This window comes from Oncorhynchus masou, chromosome 29 (genome assembly GCF_036934945.1).
Source record: "Oncorhynchus masou masou isolate Uvic2021 chromosome 29, UVic_Omas_1.1, whole genome shotgun sequence".
In the NCBI taxonomy this organism is placed as follows: domain Eukaryota; kingdom Metazoa; phylum Chordata; class Actinopteri; order Salmoniformes; family Salmonidae; genus Oncorhynchus; species Oncorhynchus masou.
The window spans coordinates 100,045,996-100,058,214 of NC_088240.1; the positions used below are offsets into that span (position 1 = coordinate 100,045,996).

Below are 12,219 nucleotides of genomic sequence, written 5' to 3' on the forward strand. Positions count from 1 at the left end.
CCTCACAGCTTCCTTCAGTCACTAGAACCAGCCTCCCTCACAGCTTCCTGCAGTCACTACAACCAGCCTCCCTCACAGCTTCCTTCAGCCACTAGAACCAGCCTCCCTCACAGCTTCCTTCAGTCACTAGAACAAGTCTCTACTGGCCTCCCTCACAGCTTCCTTCAGTCACTAGAACCAACCTACCTCACAGCGTCCTTCAGTCACTAGAACCAGCATCAGCTGGCCTCCCTCACAGCTTCCTTCGGTCACTAGAACCAGCCTCCCTCACAGCTTCCTTCAGTCACTACAACCAGCCTCCCTCACAGCTTCCTTCAGTCACTAGAACCAGCCTCCCTCACAGCTTCCTGCAGTCACTAGAACCAGCCTCCCTCACAGCTTCCTTCAGTCACTAGAACCAGCCTCCCTCACAGCTTCCTGCAGTCACTAGAACCAGCCTCCCTCACAGCTTCCTTCAGTCACTAGAACCAGCCTCCCTCACAGCTTCCTTCAGTCACTAGAACCAGCCTCCCTCACAGCTTCCTGCAGTCACTACAACCAGCCTCCCTCACAGCTTCCTTCAGTCACGAGAACCAGCCTCCCTCACAGCTTCCTTCAGTCACGAGAACAAGCCTCCCTCACAGCTTCCTTCAGTCACTACAACCAGCCTCCCTCACAGCTTCCTTCAGTCACTACAACCAGCCTCCCTCACAGCTTCCTTCAGTCACTACAACCAGCCTCCCTCACAGCTTCCTTCAGTCACTACAACCAGCCTCCCTCACAGCTTCCTTCAGTCACTATCATTTATTCCCCAAAGTAATGTGGACCCCCCAATATAAAAAGGCAACGTTTAAAAATGTTAAACTAACCCCACAACACATTAGGAATCTACTCTACTTCTTTCCTGTAGAGGATCATTGGAGCTGGCTTGGTGGTGATAATGACCCCGCTATGACCCCTATGAATAACACACCTAACCCTAATGACCCTGCTATGAATAACCCACCTAACCCTAATGACCCCTATGAATAACCCACCTAACCCTAATGACCCCGCTATGACTCCTACTAACCTACCTAAACCTAATGACCCCTATGAAAACACCTAACCCTAATGACCCCGCTATGACTCCTATGAATAACCCACCTAACCCTAATGACCCCTATGAACAACACACATAACCCTAATGACCCCGCTATGACTCCTATGAACACACCTAACCCTACTGACCCCTATGAATAACCCACCTAACCCTAATGACCCCGCTATGACCCCTATGAACAACACACATAACCCTAATGACCCCGCCATGACTCCTACTAACACACCTAACCCTAATGACCCCGCCATGACTCCTATGAAAACACCTAACCCTAATGACCCCTATGAACAACACACATAACCCTAATGACCCCGCTATGACTCCTATGAACACACCTAACCCTACTGACCCCTACGAATAACACACCTAACCCTAATGACCCCGCTATGACTCCTATGAAAACACCTAACCCTAATGACCCCACTATGACTCCTATGAACACACCTAACCCTACTGACCCCTACGAATAACACACCTAACCCTAATGACCCCGCTATGACTCCTATGAAAACACCTAACCCTAATGACCCCACTATGACTCCTATGAAAACACCTAACCCTAATGACCCCTACGAATAACACACCTAACCCTAATGACCCCGCTATGACTCCTATGAAAACACCTAACCCTAATGACCCCGCTATGACTCCTATGAAAACACCTAACCCTAATGACCCCGCTATGACTCCTATGAAAACACCTAACCCTAATGACCCCACTATGACTCCTATGAACAACACTAGGATTATGTAGGACACACCCTTATGCATCAGAGGGCCCAATGAGGTCAGTTTCCTGGGCGTGGCACCACCACGGAGTAAGGTTTATAGAAAACCTAAAGCCCTGGATCAACCAGAGGGCCACAGCTCTACTGCTGCATCACAAAGTAAACAGGCCACACCCTTCTCTTCCCCCCTCTTTCTCTCCTCGTGGCCCACTCAGCCAGCCGTTACCGGGCCGCCGAGCCAGCCGTTACCGGGCCGCCGAGCCAGCCGTTACCGGGCCGCCGAGCCAGCCGTTACCGGGCCGCCGAGCCAGCCGTTACCGGGCCGCCGAGCCAGCCGTTACCGGGCCACTGAGCCACCGGGCCGCCGAGCCAGCCGTTACCGGGCCGCCGAGCCAGCCGTTACCGGGCCGCCGAGCCAGCCGTTACCGGGCCACTGAGCCAGCCGTTACCGGGCCACTGAGCCACTCAGCCAGCCGTTACCGGGCCTCTGAAACAATAATTCCATGAATGGTGTGGTATCCAACCACCGCGCCCAGGAGGCCCTGAAATGAACTGTTTAATTCCACCCAGAAGGCCCTGAAATGAACTGTTTAATTCCACCCAGAACGGCAACTCCGCTATTTAAAAAAGGGGGACAATGATGCGATCACCTAATAAATAAGACACCTAATAAATAAATGCATTGACATTAATTTGCAGTGTGTTTAAGATGGTTTGTTTCTTTCCCAGATATGAGGGATTCTGTTTAGATGGCGTGACGACGACTCAATGATTGTTATTTTATAGACAGAAGATACATTTAAAAAATTGTTTCACTTCATTTCATTCAACTCAACCCCAGAAACCCTTCAGGACTGAAGCACTGTCTAAAGTACAGTCACACCCCCCAAATAAAAGTAGTAGACGGCCCATTACGTCACAAACGGTTGATATCAAAACGTCTACCTCCAGAGGTGTGGATCACACACCCGTCTTCCTGTTCCCCAACACACACACACGTCTTCCAGTCCCCCAACACAGACACCTGATTGGCTAGCACAAAGGGACTTATCACAGGGCTTACCGGCTTTCTCCTCTCCGACCGCCACCTCGGCTAAGTAGCGGTAGTAATCTCCTTTCATTTTCAAATAGAACACTTTGCTCTCGGCCGGAGTAGCATTGGGGATGAGGAACTGGCTCAGAAGACCCTGTAGAGACAGACAGACGGAAGACAAGTTTTTGTTAGAAATATGCAAATAAGACACCCAGCCACCACACTCAGTTATTTACATGTGAATTGTTGGCTCTAGTCCACAGCACCGTCATTTGCAGCTCTGCAAAAGGTATCACCTAACATTGTATAGGCAGGTCTAGACCCCCCAGCACCAGTTTCTCTGGAAATCACATCGGACCGTGTGATGTCGTAGAAGGGAGTTGTAGTTTCCAGCCGTGTGATGTAGTAAGGGAGTTGTAGTTTCCAGCCGTGTGATGTCGTAGCAGGGAGTTGTAGTTTCCAGCCGTTTGATGTAGTCATAGGGAGTTGTAGTTTCCAGCCGTTTGATGTAGTCATAAGGAGTTGTAGTTTCCAGCCGTGTGATGTAGTCATAGGGAGTTGTAGTTTCCAGCCGTGTGATGTAGTCATAGGGAGTTGTAGTTTCCAGCCGTGTGATGTAGTCATAGGGAGTTGTAGTTTCCAGCCGTGTGATGTAGTCATAGGGAGTTGTAGTTTCCAGCCGTGTGATGCAGTAGGGAGTTGTAGTTTCCAGCCGTGTGATGTAGTCGTAGGGAGTTGTAGTTTCCAGCCGTGTGATGTAGTCATAGGAGGTTGTAGTTTCCAGCCGTGTGATGTAGTCATAGGGAGTTGTAGTTTCCAGCCGTGTGATGCAGTAGGGAGTTGTAGTTTCCAGCCATGTGATGCAGTAGGGAGTTGTAGTTTCCAGCCGTGTGATGCAGTAGGGAGTTGTAGTTTCCAGCCGTGTGATGCAGTAGGGAGTTGTAGTTTCCAACAGGCCAATATTCTACATACAGGGCATTGGGAAAGTATTCAGACCCCTTGACTTTTTCCACGTTGTTACGTGGGTGAGAGAGAGACATCCCCTGGGTGAGAGACACCCCCTGGGTGAGAGAGAGAGAGACATCCCCTGGGTGAGAGAGAGACATCCCCTGGGTGAGAGAGAGAGAGACATCCCCTGGGTGAGAGAGAGAGAGAGAGGAGACATCCCCTGGGTGAGAGAGAGAGAGAGAGACATCCCCTGGGTGAGAGAGAGAGAGAGAGGAGACATCCCCTGGGTGAGAGAGAGACATCCCCTGGGTGAGAGACACCCCCTGGGTGAGAGAGAGAGAGACATCCCCTGGGTGAGAGAGAGACATCCCCTGGGTGAGAGAGAGAGAGACATCCCCTGGGTGAGAGAGAGAGAGAGAGACATCCCCTGGGTGAGAGAGAGAGAGAGACATCCCCTGGGCGAGAGAGAGAGACATCCCCTGGGTGAGAGAGAGAGAGACATCCCCTGGGTGAGAGAGAGAGACATCCCTGGGTGAGAGAGAGAGAGACATCCCCTGGGTGAGAGAGAGAGAGACATCCCCTGGGTGAGAGAGAGAGAGAGAGAGACATCCCCTGGGTGAGAGAGAGAGAGACATCCCCTGGGTGAGAGAGAGAGAGAGAGAGAGAGACATCCCCTGGGGAGAGAGAGAGAGAGACATCCCCTGGGTGAGAGAGAGAGAGACAGAGAGAGAGACATCCCCTGGGTGAGAGAGAGAGAGAGACATCCCCTGGGTGTGAGAGAGAGAGAGACATCGCCTGGGTGAGAGAGAGAGGAGAGAGAGAGAGAGACATCCCCTGGGTGAGAGAGAGAGAGAGACATCCCCTGGGTGAGAGAGAGAGAGAGAGACATCCCCTGGGTGAGAGAGAGAGAGAGAGACATCCCCTGGGTGAGAGAGAGAGAGAGAGACATCCCCTGGGTGAGAGAGAGAGACATCCCCTGGGTGAGAGAGAGAGAGAGACATCCCCTGGGTGAGAGAGAGAGAGAGAGACATCCCCTGGGTGAGAGAGAGAGAGAGAGACATCCCCTGGGTGAGAGAGAGAGAGAGACATCCCCTGGGTGAGAGAGAGAGAGAGAGACATCCCCTGGGTGAGAGAGAGAGAGAGACATCCCTGGGTGAGAGAGAGAGAGACATCCCCTGGGCGAGACAGAGAGAGAGACATCCCCTGGGTGGAGAGAGAGAGACAGAGAGAGAGAGAGAGACATCCCCTGGGTGAGAGAGAGAGAGAGACATCCCTGGGTGAGAGAGAGAGACATCCCTGGGTGAGTGAGAGAGAGAGAGACATCCCCTGGGGAGAGAGAGAGAGAGACATCCCCTGGGTGAGAGAGAGAGACATCCCCTGGGTGAGAGAGAGAGAGACATCCCCTGGGTGAGAGAGAGAGAGAGAGACATCCCCTGGGTGAGAGAGAGAGAGACATCCCCTGGGTGAGAGAGAGAGAGAGACATCCCCTGGGTGAGAGAGAGAGAGACATCCCCTGGGTGAGAGAGAGAGAGAGACATCCCCTGGGTGAGAGAGAGAGACATCCCCTGGGTGAGAGAGAGAGACATCCCTGGGTGAGAGAGAGAGACATCCCCTGGGTGAGAGAGAGAGACATCCCCTGGGTGAGAGAGAGACATCCCCTGGGTGAGAGAGAGAGAGACACCCCTGGGTGAGAGAGAGAGAGAGACATCCCCTGGGTGAGAGAGAGAGACATCCCCTGGGTGAGAGAGAGAGACATCCCCTGGGTGAGAGAGAGAGAGACATCCCCTGGGTGAGAGAGAGAGAGACATCCCCTGGGTGAGAGAGAGAGAGACATCCCCTGGGTGAGAGAGAGAGAGAGACATCCCCTGGGTGAGAGAGAGACATCCCCTGGGTGAGAGAGAGAGAGAGACATCCCCTGGGTGAGAGAGAGACATCCCCTGGGTGAGAGAGAGACATCCCCTGGGTGAGAGAGAGACATCCCCTGGGTGAGAGAGAGACATCCCCTGGGTGAGAGAGAGACATCCCCTGGGTGAGAGAGAGACATCCCTGGGTGAGAGACATCCCTGGGTGAGAGAGAGACATCCCCTGGGTGAGAGAGAGACATCCCCTGGGTGAGAGAGAGACATCCCCTGGGAGAGAGAGAGACATCCCCTGGGTGAGAGAGAGAGAGAGACATCCCCTGGGTGAGAGAGAGAGAGAGACATCCCCTGGGTGAGAGAGAGAGAGAGAGACATCCCCTGGGTGAGAGAGAGAGAGAGACATCCCCTGGGTGAGAGAGAGAGACATCCCCTGGGTGAGAGAGAGAGAGAGACATCCCCTGGGTGAGAGAGAGAGAGAGACATCCCCTGGGTGAGAGAGAGAGAGACATCCCCTGGGTGAGAGAGAGAGAGACATCCCCTGGGTGAGAGAGAGAGAGAGACATCCCCTGGGTGAGAGAGAGAGAGAGACATCCCCTGGGTGAGAGAGAGAGAGAGACATCCCCTGGGTGAGAGAGAGAGAGACATCCCCTGGGTGAGAGAGAGAGAGAGACATCCCCTGGGTGAGAGAGAGAGAGAGAGAGACATCCCCTGGGTGAGAGAGAGAGAGAGAGAGAGACATCCCCTGGGTGAGAGAGAGAGAGAGAGAGACATCCCCTGGGTGAGAGAGAGAGCATCCCCTGGGTGAGAGAGAGAGAGACATCCCCTGGGTGAGAGAGACATCCCCTGGGTGAGAGAGAGAGAGACATCCCCTGGGTGAGAGAGAGAGAGAGACATCCCCCCCTGGGTGAGAGAGAGAGAGAGACATCCCCTGGGTGAGAGAGAGAGAGACATCCCCTGGGTGAGAGAGAGAGAGACATCCCCTGGGTGAGAGACATCCCTGGGTGAGAGAGAGAGACATTGCCTGGGTGAGAGAGAGAGAGAGAGAGACATTGCCTGGGTGAGAGAGAGAGAGACATCGCCTGGGTGAGAGAGAGACATCACCTGGGTGAGAGAGAGAGAGAGACATCCCCTGGGTGAGAGAGAGACATCCCCTGGGTGAGAGAGAGACATCCCTGGGTGAGAGAGAGACATCCCCTGGGTGAGAGAGAGAGACATCCCCTGGGTGAGAGAGAGAGAGACATCCCAAAGCTTGATGAGTTGGTTGATTTGAATCAGCTGTGTCGTGCTAGGGCAAAAACCAGCTGGTGTCTCTCTCTCTCTCACCTGAGACACCTGTCCCTCTCAGTGTCTCTACAACCGGACCGACAGGTGAGGAATGGCCTAACGAGCTGAACGAGGCCCTACGAACTGGCTAACAGCTAATTACACTGAGCTGATTACTGTCAGACCAGGGCTAGAACCAGGCAGGCAGGAAAACCTCAATCATTTCAAGAGGGAGGGAGGGACAAGGTTTGGGTAAGAGCTCTTACCCAAACTCTTGTCAACCATGGCTACTCAGGACTGAAGACAGAGAAGAAGAGCTCTTACCCAAACCTTGTCCCTCCCTCCTGAAATGATTGAGGTTTTCCTGGCTGCCTGGTTCTAGCCCAGTTACACCTCTCGTCAATAAATTGACATAGCAAACTGGTTGGCGGAAAATAAATGATATGGCATTTTGAAGGATGAAAACTCACGGTGGGTCAAAGCCACCGAGAGAGAGAGCACCTTCCCTTCCCCAGTCATCTTACCAGCACATCGTTACAGATCTCCTTCAGTTCCTTCTCTATCTTCTCCCTGTACTCCTTGGCCATGGCCTGCTTCTTCTCGCTGCCCTCAGTCTTCTGCTCGATGCTGGACACCACCCTCCAGGAGGAACGCCGAGCGCCCACCACGTTCTTATAGGCCACAGAGAGGAGGTTCCGCTCTTCGTTGGACAACTGGGTGCCTTCCTCCGTCACGGCCTTCATGGAGGCCGCCATGTCGTCGTAGCGCTCGGCCTGCTCCGCCAGCTTGGCCTTCTGGACCAGCTCCTTCTGAACCACCTCGCTCTTGTCAACCATGGCTACTCAGGACTGAGGACAGAGAAGAAGAAACATGGCTGCCATGGTTACTGAGGACTGAGGAGAGAGAAGAAGAAACATGGCTGCCATGGTTACTGGGGACTGAGGAGAGAGAAGAAGAAACATGTCAACCATGGTTACTAAGGACTGAGGAGAGAGAGAAGGGACTGAAGAGAGAGAAGGGACTGAGGAGAGAGAAGGGACTGAGGAGAGAGAGAAGAAACATGTCAACCATGGCTACTCAGGACTGAGAAGAAGAAACATGTCAACAATGGTTACTGGGGACTGAGGAGAGAGAAGAAGAGCCATGTCAACCATGGTTACTAGGGACTGGGGAGAGAGAGAAGAAGAAACGTAGCCATGGTTGCTAAGGACTGAGGAGAGAGAAGAAGAAACGTAGCCATGGTTGCTAAGGACTGAGGAGAGAGAAGAAGAAACGTAGCCATGGTTGCTAAGGACTGAGGAGAGAGAGAAGAAACGTAGCCATGGTTACTAAGAACTGAGGAGAGAGAAGAAGCAACATGTCAACCATGGTTACTAGGGACTGAGGAGGGAGAAGAAGAAACGTAGCCATGGTTACTAAGGACTGAGGAGAGAGAAGAAGAAACATGTCAACACCATGGTTACTAGGGACTGGGGAGAGAGAAGAAGAAACATGTCAACACCATGGTTACTAGGGACTGAGGAGGGTGAGAAGAAGAAACGTAGCCATGGTTACTAAGGACTGAGGAGAGAGAAGAAGCAACATGTCAACCATGGTTACTAAGGACTGAGAAGAAGAAACATGTCAACCTTGGTTACTAGGGACTGAGGGGGGAGAAGAATAAATATCAACCATGGTTACTAGGGACTGAGGAGAAGAAAGAAGAAACATGTCAACCATGGTTACTAAGGACTGAGAAGAAGAAACATGTCAACCTTGGTTACTAGGGACTGAGGAGGGAGAAGAATAAATATCAACCATGGTTACTAAGGACTGAGGAGAGAGAAGAAGAAACATGTCAACACCACAGTTACTAGGGACTGGGGAGAGAGAAGAAGAAACATGTCAACACCATGGTTACTAGGGACCGAGGAGAGAGAAGAAGAAACATGTCAACCATGGGTACTAGGGACCGGGGAGAGAGAGAAGAAGAAACATGTCAACACCATGGTTACTAGGGACCGGGGAGAGAGAGAAGAAGAAACATGTCAACACCATGGTTACTAGGGACCGGGGAGAGAGAAGAAACATGTCAACACCATGATGACTGGGGAGAGAGAAGAAGAAACATGTCAACACCATGGTTACTAGGGACTGAGGAGAGAGAAGAAGAAACATGTCAACCATGGTTACTAGGGACCGGGGAGAGAGAGAAGAAGAAACATGTCAACACCATGGTTACTAGGGACCGGGGAGAGAGAGAAGAAGAAACATGTTAACACCATGGTTACTAGGGACCGAGGAGAGAGAAGAAGAAACATGTCAACCATGGTTACTAGGGACTGAGGAGAGAGAAGAAGAAACATGTCAATCATGGTTACTAGGGACCGAGGAGAGAGAAGAAGAAACATGTCAACCATGGTTACTAGGGACTGAGGAGAGAAATGTTGGCATGTCGTACAGGGTCAAGCTGCAGTGGAGCGCCCCTGGACGGAGAGCAAGTTAAGTGTCCTACTCAAGGGCACACCGGTAAGGGATTGTTGTTACAATCTGAACCCAGAAACCCTGCAGTTACCAGATCCATTCCCAGCGCACGACCCGGGATCCACACCAACACGGAACAAAGTCCAGGAAATCTAACCTATAGCTCGCACCAAAGCAAAGTAACAACTCGTAAACTCAGGATAATTCCTGATTTAAAAAAAAAAACAAGCACCAGAAAAAGTTAAAAACATCACTAAATGTAGCAGTTTGTTCCTCATGTAATCTAGAAACGAAAGTGAGGTGCGGTTGTGATCCACAATGTAACAAATGCAAAGCATAAACCAGGACCGCCCGAAACAGACCGCAGTGAGAATAGTTCTACACCGAATCAATAACCGACATCTGCTGGTACCATGCAGAATGGCCCACGGGTCTACAGACAACACTGATGTACCACGCTCAATCAATCCCATATTTTCCATTCCGCAATATATACACACATGTAGCCTCGCCTGGTACTGTGGCTTGTGGGTCATGTGAGACATACACTGTGGATTTCCGCTAACACGTTATGGCGCCTTTGCGCTGGAAACATTATCCAGGTTAAGACCTGATATGAATGGTATGTACGACACAGCAGTGAAAGCGCACGAGCCTGGTTCCCACCGTGTAAAGAAAAACGCGGATGTGCATTCACTCCCTGCCATGCCACACCCATGTTGTACCTGTTGTAAATGATTAGCACAGAATGGCAAGCATTTACACACACAGATGGCGATGGACATACTGTACAATTCATGTACTGTTAGTTAGCTACATTGAATGTCCAACTGATGTAAAAGTTCAGATTGATTCATCGCTGAGTTCGCTATAATGGCCAACGGGAGGATGTCGTCCCCGCCTTAATAAAATGACAACGGTATTACTACTGTTTCTCATCCGGAAAGTACTAGTGAACCCGGCATTGCGCACAAACAAAGCGTGCCTGGGACATAGCTACGATCGATCAAAATGAAAGGGTTTTAAATAGTCAGATTCGGTTTACTATTTTATTTATACGAGTTAGTTAGCTAACAAGGCCGCTAACAGTTATCCATGCGAGTAGTGTTGGTCGTGATCCGCCTCCAAAAAACCGACGGGGGATTTTTTTCATATTTATTCCAACGACAACATGTTTTAAATATCAAATAACTGTTTTGTGTCAGTAAACGACGAACACTGGGTCCAAAAACGGTTTTATATTTAGCTAGCGAGCCAGCTAGGTTTGTGCCGACCAAGCCCATGTTGAATAAACTCAGTTGGTTTAGCCGAGCTACATGTCTGCTATTGCTAACTAAATTCAACAGATTAGCTAACATGCAATTGTCGACCACAATAGGTATAAAAAGAAAAAGGTAACTACTTGAAACCAACTCGAAACCTGACAAGATGCACACAAAGAACCTGTCCTAGCGAGAACAAACCCCCCAAAGAAACAAAACAGGTAGCTATTGTTCTTTGGCTCGGCTAGCTACATTCCTAGCTAACGTTAGCCACCTGACAAAAAACTAACTGGATCTCTACCGTTACATATACTACGCTATTTTTCCCTAAGATCCATTGTGAACACATACATACATCAAAACATTTGTTAAACGTGATCTAACATGACTTTTGTTGAACTTAGAACAGGCCTCTTACCTGAGTGCAAAGGGCTAGTGGTCTTGTCGGTGTGGCTCGCTAGCTACGTTACACAGCTGCTTCTCTCACAACCGGTCTGAATGTCGAGTCCACGGGGTTTCCCTCCAATCACACCCCAGCAGCAGGGACGCACTGGGGGTCACTAGTTACCACAGCCACAAAGTCAGAATTTTATTTATTATAATGAACACAGCAAATAAAATGCAAACAGTCCGATTTTATTTTATTTATTTATTTTATATTATATTATGAACACAACAAATACAAAGAAACGAAGTCAGATATTCTTTTTATTATGAACACATAATAAATAATATGACTAATATAATAATATAATATGACTAATCCTTTCAGATTTAAAAAAAAACTAACTTTAAAACACACTGCTCACATTATTCCTTAACCTTAAATGAACGGCCAAAAATGAACGTTTTTTTGTTTTGTTTGCTTTCAATGAATTTATATGATGATAGCCAATCTGGACTTTACTGGCTGTGGTAACTAGTGACAACAGGCAGGGAGCGGGTGACGTCAAAGGATACCATGGCAACCCGTGATTGACGTGATGGTTTATCGATCGTTCGATGAGAAACTCCTTTATCAGAAGAGGTGTCGGGCAGGCTATGAGAAAATGTTGGTTTTGCAACCTATTTAAATTATAATAAAAATATATTTATATACCCTACCTATAATAAATATCAGAAGAGGTGTAGGGCAGGCTATGAGAAAATGTTGGTTTTGCAACCTATTTAAATTATAATAAAAATATAAGTATATACCCTACATGTGATTGATTGTCTCACCGCTGTCACCTACATAGCGATTTGGGGGAATAGTCAGAATGCGGCGTAAAATCACTTAACAGGTAAAAATGTCAGAATCTTCTATGTTGAACAAACATGTGGTATTGACAGTCTAATACATGTAGATAATTTGCGAGTGTTTGAGGACGTCACAAACGACCTAACTAGAACACAGAGTTTGCCTGATAGAAGGTCTATTTCTGTTCTCCAGTCAGTTTCCATGGGGAAAGTGGTTCTATTTTTACCGAGTCACATGTTCTCCCCTAAGACTGGGATATTAAGCCGGTAACCTATTTAAGATCTCTGACTGATAGTTCAGTTTCAGACTGACAGACAGACAGACAGATTACTTTGAGTGTCA

At 49.5% G+C, this 12,219-nt stretch overlaps 1 protein-coding gene across 1 annotated transcript; it reads right to left on the bottom strand.

Annotated features, from left to right (window-relative positions):
• Positions 1-2,872: 2,872 nt before the first annotated feature.
• On the bottom strand, positions 2,873-11,162 carry LOC135521065 (14-3-3 protein beta/alpha-A-like; the record flags this gene model as incomplete). Its single annotated transcript, XM_064946994.1, is given in 3 exon segments — positions 2,873-2,996; positions 7,437-7,760; positions 11,056-11,162. Coding segments are annotated over 2 exon segments (436 nt in total), but the record flags the coding sequence as incomplete, so codon positions are not given.
• Positions 11,163-12,219: the final 1,057 nt, after the last annotated feature.